This window comes from Filicampus tigris, chromosome 4, assembly GCF_054856515.1.
Source record: "Filicampus tigris isolate MCC_2025a chromosome 4, RoL_Ftig_1.0, whole genome shotgun sequence".
In the NCBI taxonomy this organism is placed as follows: domain Eukaryota; kingdom Metazoa; phylum Chordata; class Actinopteri; order Syngnathiformes; family Syngnathidae; genus Filicampus; species Filicampus tigris.
Genome location: NC_141220.1, coordinates 23,402,028 through 23,422,705, shown reverse-complemented (window position 1 = coordinate 23,422,705; position 20,678 = coordinate 23,402,028). Strand labels below are relative to the sequence as shown.

Here is a 20,678-nt window from a genome sequence, read left to right as displayed (position 1 = left end):
CAAATTCCTGGAATTACATTTTAACTGTTACTATTCCCTCTGTGCACACATCTCTGGTTTTCATTTGGAAAACAGTGATCAACACTTTTGAAGATTTTTTGACCAAACCAGTAACGGAATCATAATTTGTTTGTGCGTTTTCTGCGCTGTGAATTTCAAAGAATTTTCTAGATTTTTTTAATAAAGGGAAGAACATATATATATATTTTTTAATCTGGTTCATTGAATTATCCAAAAACTAATCAACAGATGAATCGATTTTTAGAATAATTATTAGTTGCAGGCTAAAAGTGGATGTATTTTAAAGAATGAGTTAAGAGGGTAGTGTTATTTCTGGTTACTTTTTTCCACCATCAGACAACATGGCAAACACACCAAAATTAGTTGGGATTTCCTGATCCGATCATGTGATCGGAAATCGGGGCCGATCACATGATTTTCAACTGATCCGGTATTGGGTGAAAAAGATCGGTTTTATTATTTTCTGAACATTTAAAGGTCACAAAGATACAAAATAATCCAAATATGCAAATATCTTGCCAAATAGAACAGTAGTATCTTAGTTTTATATTATACAATGTTATTTGTTTGTTTATTTATTTTGTAGTGATGTAATTAATGAGACACGTGCACATACTCGTAATGCATTGCCAAGGTATTGGTTTGGGACACGGTATCTGCAGATACTTCTTAAAACCATAGACTCTGACTAGGATGCCAAAAATTATGGTATTATGGGAATTAGGTTAACTGATTAGTGTTCTGTTTCAGGCCTCTGCCATTCAGTCAACACCATCTGAACAGTCAGCAGCGACCTCCACTCTCGTGCCGCCGTCTGTGGAAAGGTCAGCAGGAGATTCATATTTTCAGAATTGGAGTTAAAGTTATCTTGTACATTTCTCTTATGTATATGTCCCCTTTCCAGCTGTTTGTCAGACGCAGCTTCAGGTCTAAGTGACGGCAACGAGGGCACCTCAACTTCAGGGGGCCGCCACGAGGGCCGCTCACTGAAGCGCTACCAGCGGCGCTCCGTCCGCAGCCGCTCTCGGCACGAGAAGGGCGCCAAGGCCAAACTGAATGTTTTGAGTGTAGGCATATCAAATGTTTTTCCAGATGTGTTTGTTGTTAAGCTCCTTGCTCTGACACAAATTGAACGCAAATTTTTTCTTCTTTAGATTTCAAATGCAGGAGACAGAGTGGCAGAGTGCCAGCTGGAAACGCACAATAGGAAGATGGTGACCTTCAGATTTGATCTTGATGGTGATAATCCAGAGGAGATTGCACAGATAATGGTGATTTATTTGTCCTTTAAATGTTACTTAGAAATCACCAAACCTGTGTGTGTTGCTGAAACATTTTGGAAAATAATTGCTTTTTTTTTTGCCCCTCCCTCAATATTGTGATTTGGGATTTAATATGCTATTATTTGTTTTCAAGGGCATTTTCTATTATATATTTCAACAAACAAGCAATTAATTAATCTATTGTATAAATCACACTTCTTTTTCATAATATGGCTGGCGACTTATATATATTAAAAGTAGACACCTATAATCTCCGTTCCCTAATCGTGTTGACTTTCTGTGCATTACCGCCACCTTCTTTCCACCGGGGGTAATTGACCTAAAGTATTTGCCCGCTGCCAAAAGACAGTAGAAGAAGAAATAGAATTAGTAGTACCAGTCGTCATCCATTGACCTTCTTTGTAGCATGCTAAAGGTGGCGATAATACACCAAAGGTATATACCAACCGCCAAACGAAAGAAAATTCACCGAAAATTCTGCGCACCTCACGTGGCAGGCTTTTAATTACAGCGTTGACGTCTTTCGTTACCTCTGAAACGCTCTCCTCCACTCCTGATGACCATTCAGTCAGCAGCCTTTGCAATTCGCAAATCGCGTTTTATCATATCGCGATTTATATTGCAAATGCAATTGATTGCTCAGCCCTACTTGTTTGTCTACCACCTCTGCTACCACGAGGTAGGGATTTACTTAGCTTTGTTTGCCGCTTCAGGTTGAGAGCGAGTTCATCCTGGAAAGCGAGCGAGAATCCTTCATCGAGCAGGTCCGTGAAGTCATTGAAATGGCTGATGAGAAAGGAGAGGGCATGAAAGAAGCCTTTCCTCAGGTAATGTTTTGGGTTTATAAGGTAAGCAGTATGGGGGTGAACTTGTCCAATAAGAGACGATTCGATACGTATCTCGATGCATGGGGTGCGATATGACTCAAGAACGGTACATAAATGGAACCGTTCGATTGAGTGGGATTACGATGTGATTTGATAAAGTACAGCTCAGTGGACGAGGGTATGATCCAATGAGTTTCTTGTTGAAAGTAGACAATAGTCGGGTTTACATGGAGATTTTTTTTGGGCGGGATCACCTGTTTACATGTGATGCGATCTATTACGATCTGCCGTTTACATGCTCCACTTCGTTAACCCATTAAGGCCAAAAGCGCCGTTCTCAACGGCTCCCCAAAACCTGAGGTCGCCTTTGGAATTACCCTTGAAACCCCGAAGTTCTCCCAGAAATTCAACACTTACAAAATGATTAATATCTCCGCCCCTGTAGCAGACAGAAACATAATTCCAAAAGAATTAAAGAGCTTAGACATGTGGCTTTCACACAGGCAGAATTTATTATTTACCGTTTCAATCGAAGATGTAAAAATAACGTGTCAGTAGAAACACAATTTTGATTTTTTTTTTTAAATCGAGTCGTAATTACCATCCTCTATTCTGTTACACGTCAATATCGTAATTGTCTACAAACCATATCATTTCACGTTCGACTGGCTCCACTGGTCGTGCACGTCGTCTATATATCACTGCCGTTACTTACTTTAATCAGAGTTCCCAGAGCTAAAAAAGGACGGTGACGTATCCGCTCTCCCGGTTTGAAAGGTAGAAAGATGCCAAGAAACACCAAATCATCAGCAACATCAAACCAATTTATCCCATTTTTTTAACGTTTTGATCGTTTCTTCACCTGTTCAAGCTAGATGGAGGACCGGTTCATGAGTTGATGTAATCATGCACTCACGTCTTTTAAATCAAAACCGATTATCTGATTCAAATCAGTTTTCGTTGCATCCCTTAGTAAACAGGTAAAGGTCGTATTAACGATGCCGTTCTAAATTGCCAATTCTGCTGTAATCCCTTCTTACAGTATCGGTTCACTCGCATTGGCAGATACCTCACACCCATCTGATTTTTATCCACATTTGGAAGGGGCCTGATTCTGATTTGAAGATAATTCGAACACCCCCCTTCCTTGAGCTGCGCTGATTCTAACGCCAATTATGCTTCTTGATAGCAACTAAATATTTTCACTTGAAGCTTGTGAATCCAGCCAAAGTGTCATTTAAGTTCATCACCAGGCTCATGTAATTGTTGCTCTATCCACAGATGAGTGAGCTTCAACAACAGCCAGAGCTTTCAGTGCCCATGCTGCCTGGTACACAAAACCTCGTCCCTCCCATATCAATGTGCTTGATTTTCCACTTCTCATCTAATTTTCCTTGTGCACATTCCCACAGGAATCTCCCCCAGCACTACAGCCCAGGTGGTGCATTCAGCAGGACGAAGGTTCATTGTAAGCCCAGTACCAGAGTCCCGTTTAAGAGAACAGTTTTTTGGTGCGTCCTCGGCTAATACCTCTGTTGGCGACGAGCCTGGCGCAGGTACGAGTATACAGTGGTGTCTTGACTTCCGAGTGCACTAATTTAGGAGTTTTTCCAAATTATGAGCCGTTGCTTTCTTTGTTACGTGCCAAAATTGGAGTTAGAAGCGATCTTCATATACACCTTCCGTTCTAGTGAGGTAAAAAAAAAAAAAAAATCAAATGCGAGTTCTTCCGTTTACATGCAAAATGAGAACACTCACAAGGAGCTCCTGTAGGCCACAGCTCATGCTCACTCGTAGTATGCCACGCCTCTTTAAGGCACAAATCCAATACGGGAATATGACATGCAGCACAGACAAGATATTGCTGTGACTGATTTGTGTCATTAGCGATTTAAATTCATGTAATGCGATCCCACATTTGAACAATTGTGATTCTTTTTCCAGGGGCCACTATGACATCAGGCCTTTCTCTGTCTGCACCATCTGGGATCCTGCAGCAGGCGTTCAGCAAAATGCGGCAGGATCACACCGAGAGAGGCGGCAGCATGATTGAGCCTCCGAGCGTTGAGCAGGAAGCTGGCACGGGCCAATCCAGTGATGCTGGACTGGCCCCAAACACTCAGAGTGCTCTGGCTCCTCCCGAAGCGGCACCTTCCACCACTAGCGCCACTTTCCCTCATATTGGGCTCGTGTCCACCGCAACACCTCAGACGCATCCCCCAAACGGAAGAGTTTCTCCTCCAGCTGTATCAACTCAGTCTCAGACTCTAGCCCCCGCCACCAACGATTCCCTTCCGCCGGCCCACACTTCCCATGATACGGCCGGCTCACAGATCGCACCCACCGTCAGTGTCCCCGCCTCCTCTTCCTCCATTTCCGCACCGGTCGCGCAGACCTCCGTCCCGGCGGCGTCCGTGCCCCAGCTGAGCGCTAATGCAGGCCCCGTCCCTGCGTCTGAGCCGCAAGCTTTTACCAATGCTGCTACGTCTTCCCAACCCATGAATTCAACCGCACATGCATCTCAGCCATTGCCCAGCCAGAACCAACCCCAGCCGGTAGAGTCCGACGGCGCTGAGGTTCAGACCAAAGCGGCGGGTAGAGATGATATCCAAGCCCTTGACAAGAAGCTGCGCTCCCTTTTTAAGGATCAGAGCGCAAGTTCCTCGAGCGCATCGGTGGATCCCGGTCAGAGCACGGGGACCTCTTCCCCTCCCACTGGAACATCATCCCCTCCTCCCGGTGCCGCTCTGGTGCCTCCCTCCAACCTCCCGCTCGCGTCCGGGGTACAGGCCGTCACTCCACTGTCTACAACTACCCCAGGGCAGGGGTTAACCCCTGCAGGACATGCCCAAACCCCTTCAACCAAGCCAAGGGCACAGGTTAGTGAATAACTCTTATTACGCTGTCAATTTCATCAGGGTTATACGGAATCTACATTCTAGACTTGTGTCATAATATTAGTGTAGTAGTTAGCCGAAACTAAAGAAGTTCTGTCTTCATTTCTCAGAAACGATCCATTTCTGTGCAATTAGTGTTATGTACCAGGGTAATGCAACTGTTGCTGCAGTAGCGCGTTTATACTGTATTATTTAAGCCTTTCAGAAATTAATACTCTGTGTAGTTGTGCTTGTATTTCATCCCAGGGGTGTCAAACTCATTTTTGTGGGCCACATTGTAGTTGGTTTCCTTCAAAGGGCCATTTTGACTGAAACAACATTGTTTAGTCACTGCATATTATTACATATTCCAGTACACGACAAATTGATGGATATAGATGGAGTATAATAATAGTTTGTTCAACTGTTGCTCAAGCTACTGTAATACCGTAACAAGAACATCCTTGCAATATCTCAGCATTATTTATTACATTACATTACATACATACAATTTGAAATTTTGGTACATATTTTAGCAAGAATTATGGGCGTTGAAATGCTTGATTTGCTTTCACGGGTCCGATCTGGCCCCCGGGCCTTGAGTTGGACACCCATGCTTTACAGGTATACCATATCGCATTACTACTAATTTCTTGTATATCTTGGTAGACTTTACCTACTGGGTTTGACCAAGCTGCTACTCTGCCCTCGGACACTTTACCCCCATTCCCTGGACCAAATCAGGTGAGCTTTTCTATCCTCGCTCACTTGGACTTTTTAGCCTTTTATATGAAAGCGTCAAGTTAATATATAGCCGAGTAAGTAAATCATATCTTACTTGTTTGACTTAACAGTCCCAGCAGCAGCCTCTGGGTAATTTGGATGCCCAGCTGAGGAGAGCTCTGAGCCCAGAGACTGTTCAGGCGGGCAACATAGCCCAGCCTCCCGCAACCGGGTTCACTCTCGGTCGTTTCCAAGTAGGTTCAGCGTTGCAAGGCTAATTTGGCTGAGATGATGGAGCCCCATAAATGGTTAATTAAAATTCCCCCTTCTCTCTGCCCAGGTGTCCGTTGCTACAGATGGCGCGTCCAGTGGAGTTCCAGACCCTGCCAGTGTTGTCTCCTCTTCCTCCCTCACACCCTCCTCCACTTCCACCTCCTCCTCCTCTTCTTCTTCCTCCTCCTCCCCCTCAAGCCCCGAAAATACACTCCACCGCTCGTCCACTCTGTCCGCTGCAAAGTGTGAAACGGACCACAACAACGGGGACTCGTCTGTCTCTGCTGGTTCTGCCAGCCAACCCGCCACCATAGCAATAGGGCGCTTCCAGGTTTCCACCAGCACTAGCGCCTCATCGGGACAAACCGCTCCTTCCAAAGTGGGGCGCTTTTCTGTCACAGGTGTGTCGCGGGTTCATCAGCCACTGCTAAGACCTTGATTCAGGAGTTATTTCCCTTTCCCTTGTCCTCTGTGGATCAGATTTTTTCAAACTGATTGAGATGGTGAAACTAAGGCAGGGTACACACATACCGACATAAAATGTAAGAGACCCCACACGATGAGGAAAAAGTTGCGATGCGCGCTTTTTGTCTCCAATAAGAACGATTTGATGCGTACCTCGATATATTTTAAAGTGGAACGATTCGATTCTGTTTCATTTCCACATACTTTCAATCAAAAATTATTTTCCATTTCAAATCGTTTTTTGTTCCATCCCTCGTCTCAATGCCTTACTATGTACTGTATACAAAACAAATTGATGGATTGATAGTTTTGAAATTAAAAGTCAAGGATAATAGATGTTCAGGTTACTGTAAAAGTAACAAAAGAATTCTTAAAATCTCAACATTATTTATTACACACTACAGTTTGACAATTTTGGTGCAGATTTTAGCAAGGATCATGGAAGTTGATACATTTGCTTTTACGGGCCTCATAAAATGATATGGCGGGCCGGATCTGGACCCCGGGGCCTTGAGTTTGACACCTGTGAAATAGCCTATTTCTCCATTTCATTTAATGTATTCATGCACTGTGGTGTCCAAGAAAGCAAGTTCTGTCACAGAGCAATATGCGGAATCACACAAGGATTTGCCATTGTAAATGTTGAACATGTTTAACAGTTGTCAGCCCTAACTGTTTTATGAGAATGTCAGTGAGGCAAAGTCACTTGAACACACCACAGGAAAATCGCTCCCGATAATCTTTTCGAGATACTGCATACAATAACCAGGCCGCTGCTGACCTCAACATTTGGCTCGATTGTTGGTATGTGTGTATACCGCTTAAGTGGCCACCCTAACCTGAGTCGGAAATTTCGATTTGTCATTTCTCCTCAGTGACATCAACGGCAGGTTCCAGCCCATCACACAGTTCGGGTGTCCAAAACGGTCCCTCCGCTTTGGACCCTCATAAAGCGCACACCCCGTACAGCAGCGACAACGACGACGACTCTGGAACAGACGACGAAGCATTGCAGAAAGAAGTTGGTCGCCTCAGAGAAAGGTACTTGACATCCTCAGCGGCCTCTAGTATCTTATTGTTAGCATGTCAGTCGGTCCCGTTGAACGCGTCTGTGCTGCTCCTCCAGACACATGCTAGAGGTCCAGGCCCTGCAGACCCGTCAGAAAGAGGAAATCGAGGCGCTCTTCACACGGCTGGGGAAAACGGCTCCTCCATCCGTCCTTTCTCCCGCTGTGGCCATGGCTGGAGGTCGACGCAGGCTCAAGAGCAAAAGTCACAAATCTCCCCGAAGCAGCGGACAACCAAGCCCAAGCGTCTCTGGTAAGAACACGCCACTGGACAGTTGAGTTTATCGACAGGGCGTCCCAAAAGTCTGGATGTATTAAAATGGTAACAGGTGATTGTTACATGTACAATGAAATGTCAACTGGACGATAGTGGTGGGCAACTTTGCCTTTTCCAATGCCGATAGGCCGTTAGGTGTAAATATTGAGATTAGGTTACGCAACTAGAAGTTTAGAAGTGCACAGAGACTTCAGACAGGCAGCGAGTGTGCAGTAAATAGTTTGATCGGAGATTTGGATCCTCATAAACTTCGACGGCAAGACTGGATTCGTCAAATCCCTGGTTTGTAATGATTTTCAGAAGTCTAAAGAAACATTTTCCGCTTGGCACATGGCACCGTTGGATTTCACCTGAAATCTAGTACCAACCCAAATCGATCCGTACCCAAAAACGTATCATCTTCTGTATGCATCTCTACACCTAGCCAATGTCGATTGTCCGGACGCACTGTACAATGGTGAGCTTCAGTTTTCATTCACTCTCACTTGTCTCATACGTTCAGGATGTCCAACTTCAGCTCACAGTACTCATGGCTCGGAGTCTCCCCCAAAACAAAGTACACCTTTGGCTGCCGAGGCTTCCCAAACAGGAGTGGGAACATCTTTACAAGAGCTCAGATCCTCTCCATCCCTACCCAGTCTCAGCAGTTGCAGCACAGGTACGTGTGTAAAAATTCTCAACCGGTTCTCACTCACTGAGCCCCCCCCCCCCCCCCCCCCCCCCCCCCCGTTCCATGACTGATTGGAGATGGCAAAAGTCGAACAGAAAATAAAATCGACTTTAAAGTACAGTAATAAAGTATTTGCAATATGTTATCTCCTACCACCGTTTGTCCCACCATCCTTCCCTTTTTCCTCTCCTGTATTCCAAGAAGCAAGTGGGACCACCTCTACGAATGGCTCGGGTCCCTACCAGAACCACTCGCTTTCCCTGACCCACGCGAGCGGGCCGGCATCCATTGCCGCCGCCGCCGCTGCTCACACGCAGAAGTGCAAGGGTACCTTCACAGATGACCTGCACCAGCTGGTGGATAATTGGGCCAAAGACATCAGTCTCTCGCAGGGCAAGAGGGGTCCTAAAACCGGAGCACAGGCACCTCAGGGACATGACGTAAGCCATGCGATGCAATTTAATGTCTTTGGATCATTCGACAGTTCTTGCCAGCCTATATTGAGCAGAGGCACACATTTTACATAAAAAAAAATCTCACGGCATACCACCAAAAAACGTCACGAGTATATATTTGGCATGTTTGAATTTTTGTACCAACACCAAAGTAATGCATTTGTTCTCGCTTGAGCACAAAATGTGTCTAATAGAGGATAGGTTAAAAAAAAAAAAAAAAAAAAAAAATACATATGCGGTGTTTCTCTTTAATGAACGTTTTGCTGGTTCCCCATTCCAGGTAATCCCTCCTGCCAACATGGGTCGCAAGTTCTCAGCTCCCGGCTACCTCTGCCCGACCCTCCCCACACCTCCCAGCACCACCACCGGTACCCCCACCACGGCCCACCTCCCCAACCCCGCCAATCCCTCCGTCCCCCTGGGCCCCCGGAAAGGCTCGCTGGGCCCGGTCGGGCCGGGGTTCGGGTACGCCTCGCCCTCGTACAGCGCTCCTCAGTGGGCAGGACCCACAGGCAACTGCCAGGTCGGCATGCTCAATCCCGCACAGTACCAACCGCCCATGACTGCCCCGGTGTCCATGCACCAAGGCTACCACATGGGGACCACCGCGTCAGCCACCCACAAATCAGTCAGCCAGGGAGGATCCAATTTAAGGCCTACGTAGCCCAGTCCAGCTTGAAGCACACGCGCAAGAACGAGCTCTCTGTGCTTTTTCTTTTTCTTTGTTTTTTTTTGTTTTGTTTTGTTTTTTTACGATGATTACATGTCGTCCTCTCGGGCAGATTGAAGTCTGCCGGGCCCCGTCGGAGGGAGCGTGCAATACACACACATCCACACAGCGTACACTCGGCCCCGCCTGTTAGCTGTGAAATTGAGCTGTGATGAGCTGATTGGTCAGCCAAAGATGTATTTTATTTTCTTGTTGTCGAGGGGCGGACGTGCACCATGCACAAAAAGTTCAGGACAGTCGGCCTTTGGGTGAAATTTCAGGATCAGCTTAAAATGCGCCGACCTTAACGGCTGAACTCAATTTGACCTGACTTTCTCTGGCTCTTCCAGTCTCATATGTTTGTTGTAATCTTCAATCTCATCTTTGCTCCTCGAATTTAATTTCTATACCTTTCTGTGCCACCTCCAGTCTCTGTTGCAACCTGCTGATGATGCCGTAAGCTCAGCGGCCCCTTGCCTCGCCATTGCGGGGCTCGAAATAGAAGGCGACAGAACAACTGGAGGAGTTACAGAAAGGCATGCAAAGCGGACATGAATTGGTCAATTGATGAATCAAAGCTTCATTGATTCATCAGCCGGTTGAAACGGAGACCGGAGGAAAGACGCAGAAGGGGCCGGCCTCGGAAACTTGTGAATTTTGCCATTCAGCTCATTGTGCTGAGGCCTTCAAAAGTTAAGACAAAGTTGGTTCTAGTGCATTTTAAGCTCACCCCGAAATTGCACCTGAAAGCCAAGCATGCCTAACTTGTTGTTCTGTATGTTGTTGTCATTCCAAGCCAAAAGTGGGACGGTAAACACAGAGTAAATATTGACCTGCTTGTGGGACGGGAGGTGAAGTTGTCAGCGAGAGGGAATTGCGTGAGAGCAAATAGAAAGATTCTGTAAGTTGAGCAGGTGTGATGATGGCTTGTGATATCGAGAAGGTGAAGTCAATGCAATAATTAAGGAGAGAACCAACTGCCCCCTTTTGTAACTGTGGCCTTATTCCCTGAAGACATTTTTGTACATAGATATTCGGCATATTTATGTCTGGTGTCATTTGTGATTTTTGCGTTTTCTACAAACATTGAATATATGACTTGGAATTTAAAAATTACAAAAAAAAAAACAAAAAAAAAAAGGCATCCTGGTGTTGAGCACCGCGAAGTGGAGGCGATGCTGCTGTAGATTACAATCTGGCTCGGGGGTGTTGTTTTCTTTTTGTTGTTGTTTTTCTATTTGTTGGTTTACACTTGAATTGAACGAATCCCACATTGGTTACACGCAAAGCCACGAAACTCACTCAAGTCAGATAGTTTTGCATTTTGTTAGTTTTCAGACAGCCTACAAAATAATTAGCCGCTTCATTAGTGGGGTTCCCTCCTTTTCTGTGGTCTTTTTTTTTTTTTTTTTGTACGCATCTATTTAATAAACAGAAATGTTCTTTATGGACCTGTATTCAGCCATCAGATTTTGATGTTGTCTCACTGTAATTATTATTAAAGGTTGTTAAACAACATGTAGTTAAAGGAATATTAAAAAAAAAGTGCAATTGCAGGGTTTGTTTATTATCTCGATGTACTCTCTCATCCTGCTGTATATTAAGCTCTTCTCTCTACCGGTAGGATTTCCCTGCCCAACCAACCACCTCCTTCCGACTTTCTCACTTTCTATTTTATTGTACATACACTAGTTTAATGTACGGCTATCTATTCTATTTTATTTTATTTTTTTCAACACGCAATTTACAGAGAAAAGAGAACGCACATGCACTCTAACCCCGGGAAACGTGAGGAACACTTTAGTGCCTTGCATCCTCACTATTGACAAATTCTATGACAAGCCGTTGGAACATTTATTCCATATCTTTGATGGCAAACTGAGGTCCATTTATAATTACGTATATTCTTTGCCATCACTTTGTAGGACAGTCTTGGCATACTAGTGGGGCCACAAGATGTTATGAATGGAGTACAACCGTCTACTAGTTGATATCCGCGTGCTACCAGTACACTAGTGCATAGTTTCTCCCCACTAGTAACGTAGTTGTCCTACTAATGAGGGCAAAGAGTACTAGTACATGAACATTTGATTCAATGTACTAGTACATTTTTCATCCTCACCAGGACAATTCAACCCACATGTAGGACTCTCTTACCAGTAATGTATTTCTAATATTAGTCCCACTTTATTTCCTTATACACAATTAAACCTAACTTGTAAGCTACTCTGCTGCATTAGTCATGCTTATTGTCCTAAGTGTTAGCCATGTGTCACACACTAGTAGACTTCTAAGCACCAAAATGCCCAGTTTTGCCTCTCGAGTAGGCAGACATGGGGGAAATGTTTAACTAGTTCTACCAATGCCCCAAGTGTCTTACTAGTGCTTAGCGTACTAGTTTATGGACCTTAAGCTTGATGTCAAGGATATGGAATATGTCAAACTGCTTTCTCCACATGTACCATCCATGCCCCTGTACGCAATGTGAATGCACCGCAAACAATGTAGAGGTTGAAAATGTTATCCTGGTTATTCACTGCTTCTACTCGTCTCATTCTCGTGTGCTTTTGGCTAGCTTTTATTTTGTTTGTTTTTGTGGATTTCTCATGAAACCATTTCACAGAGGCGCTCCAGCGGCCTGCTCGTAGTTAGGACGACTAGTTAAAACTTCTCTAGAGAAAAAAATAAGTTCCTGCAATGCAGAATATGCAAAGTTTTATAGGGATGGAGGGTTCATGGAGTCATTTGCATGCTGACGAGGGTTACTGACTTCACAGTTTTTTGATATGGGAATACTATTAGGATTGTTTTTGCCTTTTAGGGTCATCACCACGTTGTCCCCCCCCCCCCCACCACCACCCCCATTCACATCCGCCAATGTCACATGCACAAGTTGAATAGCGGCGTATATAAATCAATGTGTTTTCTGCATGCCAGCTTCACTGGTGTTCAATCTGACAGCCACTGTACAGCACAAGCTTAAAAGATCCGTTCAAGACCTCGAAAAACAAGACGTGAGGCTACTGACACAATTCTACTCTTCTTTCCGTATTGATTTCCTGTGATTCGGTGTCTGGTTTTTGTGTATGTTTTTCACATTGTACAAAATGTAAAAACAAATTAAAAAATATCAATTACATTGCCTAGCTTGTTGGATTTCTGTCTTTTTGTATTTAGAACTTTAGCCAAATTCACCCGCTTTTAGCCGTCTCAGGGGGGCGGCCATTTTGTCGCTTCTGCCGACTGAAAAAATGACATTGTTACCTGAGCAACTGTGATGTCATTTTCAGTTGACAGAAGTGACAAAATGGCCACTCCCTGAGATGGCTAAAAAGGGGTAGATTTTACCGCTTAGCTTGTATTCCACAAAAGAAATATCAGAATGCCATTTTTCAACTAGTGGGCCTGCATAGAACATATTCTTGTAAAGACATTTTTGGGGTTGACTTTCCCTCTTTAACCTGAAATGGGGGTAGAAAAAATGATCTACCTTGGGATCACATTTGAACTTAGGTTAAAAGGGTGTTCTAGTAGCCTTTTGGTTGTCGCATCATACAGCACAAGTCAAGTTCTGCAGAGCGCTTACGCAGCTGACGAGGGAATTCATTGTTCAACTATTGATCAGGAAAAGGATACAAAAACATTTCCATGGAACACAGTGGATGAAGACAATCATCAAGTGGAGAAAATATGACACAGTGACATTACTAAGGCCCGAAAGTCCCTCCAAAAGTGAAAAGACGAGAAGAAAACTGATCGGGCAGGCTGACAGAAACATTGAAGGAGCAGGAGGCAGAGATTTCTGGCAAGCACTGGCTGTTAACTCCATGTGACAACAACAACCCGTCTTCATGTGTGGGCAATGGCGTAGGCTATCAAGATGGAAGCTTTATTTTATTAAAAAAAAAAAAAAAAATCCGTGATTTCACCTCCCAAACTCTTGGGAAAATGTGCTATGGTCCAATAAAAGCCAGGTTGAACTTTTTGGCTATTATTTTAAAAAGGTATGTTTGGTGCAAACGTAACGTTGCTCATCACCCATGAATTCAGTGACAAAATGCTGAGTTGTTTTATTAATGGAAAACGTGCGACCTTTTGTCATGCAGCAGCAATGCGTTGGAACAGTCTCATCAATTCAAATAAAACAGTAAAATAAATTGGAAAAAAAGGAAGCCAGCGTCATGTATCCAGTCTGCGTTTCTTCATGTACTGCCCTGCTCGGTATGGACTGGAGGTTTCTGCTGGAAGTTGGACAGAAAACAAAATGATGAATGTGTACTCAAGGTGCTTATAATCCATCAGTGGCAGGCAAACTTTGGTTTCTCAGGGGTCAACATTTCATTTTTAAAATAGACGGATCAATCAATCATTACTTGATGAGGTTAAAAAAAAAAGACACGTAAAAATGTGCATATAAACCACTTCATTTTAATAAAACAATGTATTCAATTTTTTATAATTGATAAGTATTTTAATTCCAATGAATCATTTTTATTTAACCGTAAATATTTTTTCAATTACATTATATGTAAATGCGTTTATTTTATTTTTTATTCATGAACAATAAATGGACCAATCTAATATTAAAATGTCAAATGTAAATGGATAGTACATTATTATATTTTATTTGAAAGAATCTTAACTATAAATGGAAAATTGTTTAGTTTACAACCGTTTTTGATCATTGATAAATTACCGCATTTTTCAATGTAATAATGTAAAATTATACATTCAATTTTCATGACATTTATATTTTTACTTATTTTGAATTGTTTCATTTACAAATAATGTTCATTGTATCTATAACAAATGATCTAAAATAAACTGCAAATGTACATCTAAAATTGTTTAATACGGTAGGTCAATTTGTACTTTTTTAATTATAATAAATTGGCCACAGTATGTAAAATTGTTCACTCTACTAATATTTTCATTTGCTCATTTACAATAAATTCACTAACAGTGTTAAATGTATAGAGCCTGTCAAATAGTTTATTTCACTAACATTTGCACTGTATTATATACAATAAATAAATCAACTAGTTATCTAATGACATACCTGAAAAACGTAAAAATGATTGAATGCATTTTCATGAACAATTTCTAGCGGAAAAATAACACCTAAATTCTCAATGATGATTACAGGACTCTTGAAAATATAAATGCTCGGTGGACCGGTTGAAAGAACTGACCAGGTTGTGTATGTGGCCCCCCTGCGTCAAATTTCGCCCACCCTCTCCTAACCTGCTCTGGCTTGATGCGGAGGTCCGTCCTGATGCATTCCCAAGTGTTCGCTCCCGTGCGAGTACTGCTGCTGCTGCTGCTCGGGCGCTCTTGCGGCGGTCCTTTGCGGGGTCTTGCTGCGCGTCTGCATTTTGTGACTGCTGGGCGTGCTCGGGCAGAGCGGCCCAGAGGGGGCGCCCGGCTCCTCCGTTCCATTCAGGGTAAAATTCCAGAGTTCGGGATCATCTGCGGAGGAGCACATGTGATTTCGAAAAAAAATTACCCAATAGTGCGCATAGACATGCGCATACAGAAAAGACTCTTGTACTTCATTGATACCAATTGCTACTCTTCAATTAGGCAGGACTTTGGCACCATCTTGTGACATTTTAGAGCATTTCAGATTTTAATTTGAGACGCTTTGTGTTGCGAGCGAAAATTCGGGCAAACGTTCAGATACGCCACCGCTCGAGCGAAGTGGAAAAAGACAACGGAAACAACCGAGGTCCATCACCTCCTTCTCCAAAGAGGAGCTCCACGTTCTCGGCCTTGGTGTGCTCCTGTTTCTGCTGTAGCCTCTTGGCCTCCATCTCCCTGCGGAACTTCTGCTGCAGCTGCTGTTGCCGCTGCTTGCGAAGCTCCTTTGGGTCCGTGTGCGACTCAGACGATGGCGCCGTCTCCACCAACGCCTGTCTGGGAGAAGCAGCGGTGAGGTCATCAGAAGCACTGATCAACATCAACAACCTCCATTTGAATTTTTTGTTCCCTGGAATCGTGTGAATTTATTCCCAACGGTTTATTGTTTTCATTCCGTAGCGGGAAAATCCCCCCAAATGTATTCGTATTTATTTTTTAAATCCTGACAGGCTCTCGAGTACCGTAGGCCCGTTGCTAAAGGCGGTCCTGATCACGACCATGGGAGAAAGACGCAGAGGACAGCCTCCGGGCTCGGGAGGGCGTTTACCTTAAGCCTTCGGCCTCGCTTTGAACGTCTTGAGCGTCGGGGGTGTGAATTTCGGAGTAGCGCTCTCTCAGGTTGCTGACTCGGCGCTCCAGCGGTGTGATAGCGGGCCCCGGTTTTGCCTCTCGCGCCAGGCTACAGAAACGAGCCTTCTCCACAGTGGGCTCGTTTTCCGAGCGCTTGGTCCGTGCGGGGTCCAGAGCGGGCAGCGGCTATGTGTAGGGAAAAAGCTTCGTTCAAGAATAAATTGTGTCAAAGTCCTTGTCATGGCGGGCCAAATCGTAATTATGGTTTCCCTCAGACTGTGATTATGGAAACATGTAATGTAATAGGGAATGACAGGAAAAGCCTACTAGAGCATCTGGACTATAGTTGGGGTTAATTAGAGGCACTTTAAATGATGACAAGGGTGTAATAACAATTTAATTTTTCAATATTTATTACGGAAGGTCCACCACCTGACTAGGGTTGAAACTATCAAATACTTCGGGAATGGATTATTTTCCCAATTATCCCGTCCATTAATCGAATAAAAATTGATTTCACATTATTAAACAAAAATGTTGTCGTCGTCCAATTGCGGTCGCCGTACACATGGTCTACAGTAGCATCTGTGACTTGAGAATGTCTGCGGCTTCAAAAGGAGGAGCCTGGCCTGATGAGTGACACGAGAGTCAGCCTTTGAGATTGTTGCGTTTTAAAGTGGAAGTCAAGTAAAAAATGTTCGATGCGACCCCGCCCGGCATTCCGATTAACATTATGTTTGTGAAATATGCAACGAAGCAGCAAAATCCACCCGTTTTCATTCATCTCAGTGGGTGGACATTTTCAAATCAAATCAAAACAAATTTTATTCATACAGCACTTTTCACACACAAGATGCAACTCAAAGCGCTGTACATTAAAAACATCAAAATACAGCATAAAAAGAGAATTTTGAGAGAATTTTGCCACTTGCCGTCGATGGAAAATCATATCATAAAATCATAATTGCGCAGGGCTCGGATAATGACCAATCGCGGCTCAGCTTGCCAATGTCACATGACCAAACCCAGAAAACTGAGTACGGAATCATTCACTCATTCCCTGCTCCATAACCACTACGTAGCGATTCTAGTGAACTACCAGTACTGTATACGTACAGCGTAGTTCACCACCGTATATAAAAATCCCCATATAGTGATTATAGAATAAATCAACGATTCCCAACGTCTCTTTACCTGCTTGGGGATCTTGTTAATAGCCTGAAGGTATGCTTTGTCGAGGATGCAGTTTCCAAGGGCGTTCCCGAAACACCTAAATTGAAAAATAACAGATAAAAACTATCACAACAACTATGAAGTGGAAAGGTAATCCTTCAGTACTTGAGCGCTCTCTTCATGCCGTCGGTGACAGCCTCCTTCCTTGCCTTCTCCAGAGACAAAGCCTTCGACTTCAGCCCTTCGCTGACTCCGTAACCCACATCCTCATGGAATGCGCCATCCTGGCAGAAAACAACATGAAGAGATATTCATTTATGATGATTGTCACAGGATGAATGACACTTTGCGGTGTCCCTAATCATCATATAGGAGTCATGACTCCTATTCTGGCCTCTCAGTTCATTTCAAGATGCTATTATTTGTTTTTTTACTCTTTAAATGGTCTCACCCTACCTTACAGCGCTGAGCTGCAGCTACTGCTTCATTTCAGAGGGCTCTATGAATAAAGTTACATATTGAAAAAAATATAATAACGTTTTATTTGTAAGTTGAGTGTAAATATTTATTTTAATATACTGAAGCAGGAGTTTATCAAGCCTATAATGCCAGCCAAGCGAGGTAAAATCATTTCGACGCTGCGGACCTCTGTTTATGAAATGATGGAGAAGCATCTGAAAGTGAGTAAAAATGCAAGAAAGTGTTTAGCAAATTAAGTTGAAAAAAAAAAAAAGCACTTTAAGGACAATATAGGATAACCTATATTCGCTACACATTCAAAGAGCACTACAAAATGGCAAACTCCCTATATAGGCCATCATATAGTGAATAGCGAGTCGTTCCAACACGGCCATTTGCAATTTATTCCCCACCTTCAGCTGCACTTTGACGAAAGCGCTGACGCCGACGTAAAACCTCCCGTTAACCAGGTCCACAAAGTCTACAAAGGCAAACACGGAGCTGTGTTGGTCCAGATACAGAGCACAGGGGTTGTAGTTGTCATGGAAACACATTACTATGGCAACAGACAAGACAGACAGAGACCAAGGCGTTACAGTACCGACGTTCTGCTGCGAGATGGAGTGAGACCACCCGTTATATCCAAACATTTCATTGGCCAGGCTGATCACACGGTGGCCCTCAATGTAGCACACCTGCAACAATGAAGTGGTGAAAAGGCTTATTAGCCACCCTGTGCAGGTTACTTATAGGGGACATATTATGGAAAATGACTTTTTAATACTTTGTATACGAGCAGTTGAGTTTCTGAAATGCCTGCCCACTCAACAAATTCAGTTTATATGTGTATAAGGAGCAGATGCGCTCAGTTACAAGCATGAGTGCCATAGAATACTGTTTGCTACTGAAATGGAATGGAATGAAACCACAGTTGAAAAGTAAACAATACGACATCCATAATAAAGTTGTCATTTCTTTAGGCACATGACGCAATAATATTGATGTTGCAATATGCAACACCCAGATCGCATATTGCATGTTTTTCCAATATCGTGCAACCCTACTTTAAATATATTAGAGTTATCGTGTATGACATCTTTGAGTATCATTTCAGTATACCAAGGCCGGGCTGACTGTGCTCTTTTTCGCAAATCAAAATATGGTCACCCTACTCTCAATCAATCAAAATGTTCTATAAGTATCGATCCTTCAAGTATGTTGATGACAGCATGTGAAAAATTTTATGAAGACACTTGGGTTTTAAATTGTGGGAAATAAAATGTACAAGTCACTCTAAAAGTGACTTTCCATGTCAAAAACTTGCCTTCTGTCCTCCTCCAGCCAGTCTGGTACTGATAAATTCTGGCCCAAGCTTCTGTCGCAGTGCATTGTGCACAGCCTGATGCTCCTCGGCTGTGTAAGCACACTGAAGTGGATACAATACAAATAAGTGAGGATTTGTTGCATTTCTTAAACTATTCTAAGTTGTTTCGTCACGGTAGTCATACCTGGCCGAAACGTTTGGGAGACGACATTTTCTCCTCGGAAGTGTTGAACATTTTAAAAGCGCGGGGGAAAAAAATAAAAAAGAAAGAACAAGAATTGGACGAGAGGAACTACGGGTAAAAACACATTTCAAATAGCAATGCGATTGTTCTTGTTCTGCTTGTCGTGGCTAGGTCCTTACACGCTTTGAATATCCCATTACTCCCTCATGTGGTAGGAAGGCGAAACGCACCCACGGTCCCTCAAAGATCAAAGCGGTAGGTATGCAAGTCCTCTTGGCGGAAACGGGAGACAACATTGAGCCGACATCTGACTAGCAAAGAGGACGAAGAGGCACACACACTAGTGTGCGTCCTATATGAAATCAAGTCACCCGCGGACGTATGTGCTACAGCAGAGATGTGTTCGTTGAATTCGTCAGAAAGTCGTCGTTCTTTTTATTATTTTATCTCGATATTCTCACTCACCCCGCTAGACAAGACGGAAGTGGGATTTGTGGTGCATTCAAGACATTGGAAAATTAAATTCAAAGCCTATGTCACTGAAGCAGAGTTATTGCATCAGATTCATAAAAATCTCGGAAAGCCCGTTTACATTTGTACCACAAAATTTGGAAATACCGTAATAGACGTGTTTGTATTCTAGTTAAATGAATAGTGTCGGAAGGGGCCGTAGGCAGCCACGCTTCAGTCCCGATGCTCCAGGGCAACTGTAGTTGCAGAACGTAGTTTACTGCCACCAGAGTGTAAATGCTTGAGTGCAAGAATAAAATTATCCCTTCAATTGTGAGCGCTTTGGGTGTCTGGTTGTCCAGATAAGAGTCATATAAATCTGATGCATTATTAATTATCATTATTGTTGAAAATGTAAATCCTTTGGGAAAAATACATATTTGTCCACCAAGTGTTCATACTTTAGGGACACTCTGTACATTTGTGGCTGATGTGGTGTGTTCCAGGAAAACCAAGATTGACAACATGCTGCATGCTAGACATGCATTACAAATTATGCTGAATAAACATTGCCATAGACGTATGATTACTTCCTTGTATGGTTCTGACTAAATCCTGAGAATTCTAAGAAATTCTGTCTCATAAACACATTATCACTTTAACATTCCTCTGACCAAAAATGGTGCGTTCTATTCCATTTTACATACATCACACATACTTCAAGAGCTGTATGACAAATCGTCCCCAATGCAAATTCTGCCTACTACAGGCTACTTCTGATGTGATATGTTTCTCTCCGTGGAAAACTAAGCTTCACACCTTTCTTCAAGGACTGAATGTCAGTACTGTACTGTACATGCTTCTACTTCACCAGACAGTTCTGATCAATATGGTGCGTTCAGGTCTATTGGAAAATTAAACTGCCCTCTACATTTTGTTGCCTGCATGACTAATTCTGCCTAATTCTGCCTAATACAGTTCTGACTAATGTGGAGCATACGCGTTCATTGGAAAACTCATTAAGACCTGAATGACGTATTCTGACTTAAACACACTTATTATTTCATGATACAGTTCTGCCTGGTGTGGTATTGCCTTGATCTCAACCAGAAAACTTAGTTTCACACCACACTTGGAGGCTTGTCTGACAAATTCTGCCTACAAATACTAATACACTCTATTAGTGGTGTTATTGAACACTATGTTCAACATTCATGATAACGGTAATTGTG

General features: G+C 43.2%; 2 protein-coding genes across 7 annotated transcripts in view; one reads left to right on the top strand and one right to left on the bottom strand.

The window, feature by feature from the left end:
* LOC147149001 (serine/threonine-protein kinase WNK1-like) overlaps positions 1–12,792 on the top strand; it is a 38,193-nt gene extending 25,401 nt beyond the window's left edge. For 4 of the 5 annotated variants that reach the window (XM_086027821.1, XM_086027817.1, XM_086027818.1 and 1 more), the window contains 15 exons: positions 772–845; positions 926–1,088; positions 1,176–1,292; positions 2,018–2,131; positions 3,413–3,461; positions 3,544–3,687; positions 4,076–5,010; positions 5,677–5,751; positions 5,862–5,984; positions 6,071–6,404; positions 7,344–7,509; positions 7,595–7,788; positions 8,315–8,470; positions 8,684–8,922; positions 9,218–12,792. In XM_086027821.1, coding sequence (XP_085883947.1) covers positions 772–845; positions 926–1,088; positions 1,176–1,292; positions 2,018–2,131; positions 3,413–3,461; positions 3,544–3,687; positions 4,076–5,010; positions 5,677–5,751; positions 5,862–5,984; positions 6,071–6,404; positions 7,344–7,509; positions 7,595–7,788; positions 8,315–8,470; positions 8,684–8,922; positions 9,218–9,601 — 3,267 coding nt within the window. In that variant the 3' untranslated portion in view covers positions 9,602–12,792. The remainder of the gene's footprint in view (positions 1–771; positions 846–925; positions 1,089–1,175; positions 1,293–2,017; positions 2,132–3,412; positions 3,462–3,543; positions 3,688–4,075; positions 5,011–5,676; positions 5,752–5,861; positions 5,985–6,070; positions 6,405–7,343; positions 7,510–7,594; positions 7,789–8,314; positions 8,471–8,683; positions 8,923–9,217) is intronic. The other variant, XM_086027820.1, reaches the window with a different exon arrangement.
* Positions 12,793–13,691: 899 nt separating this feature from the next.
* rad52 (RAD52 homolog, DNA repair protein) lies at positions 13,692–19,473 on the bottom strand. 2 transcript variants are annotated; one of them, XM_086028585.1, is made up of 10 exons: positions 18,997–19,473; positions 18,813–18,914; positions 18,090–18,183; positions 17,902–17,969; positions 17,195–17,313; positions 17,051–17,126; positions 15,834–16,042; positions 15,384–15,562; positions 14,891–15,115; positions 13,692–13,884 (listed from the first exon to the last, which is right to left on the bottom strand). In XM_086028585.1, exons 1-10 carry the CDS (start codon positions 19,045–19,047, stop codon positions 13,826–13,828), a joined length of 1,182 nt encoding a protein of 393 aa, XP_085884711.1. In that variant the 5' UTR covers positions 19,048–19,473; the 3' UTR covers positions 13,692–13,825. The 2 variants fall into 2 exon arrangements, with proteins under 2 accessions (XP_085884711.1, XP_085884710.1); XM_086028584.1 differs by having other exon boundaries at positions 13,692–13,887; positions 18,997–19,471.
* Between the last annotated feature and the right edge of the window lie 1,205 nt (positions 19,474–20,678).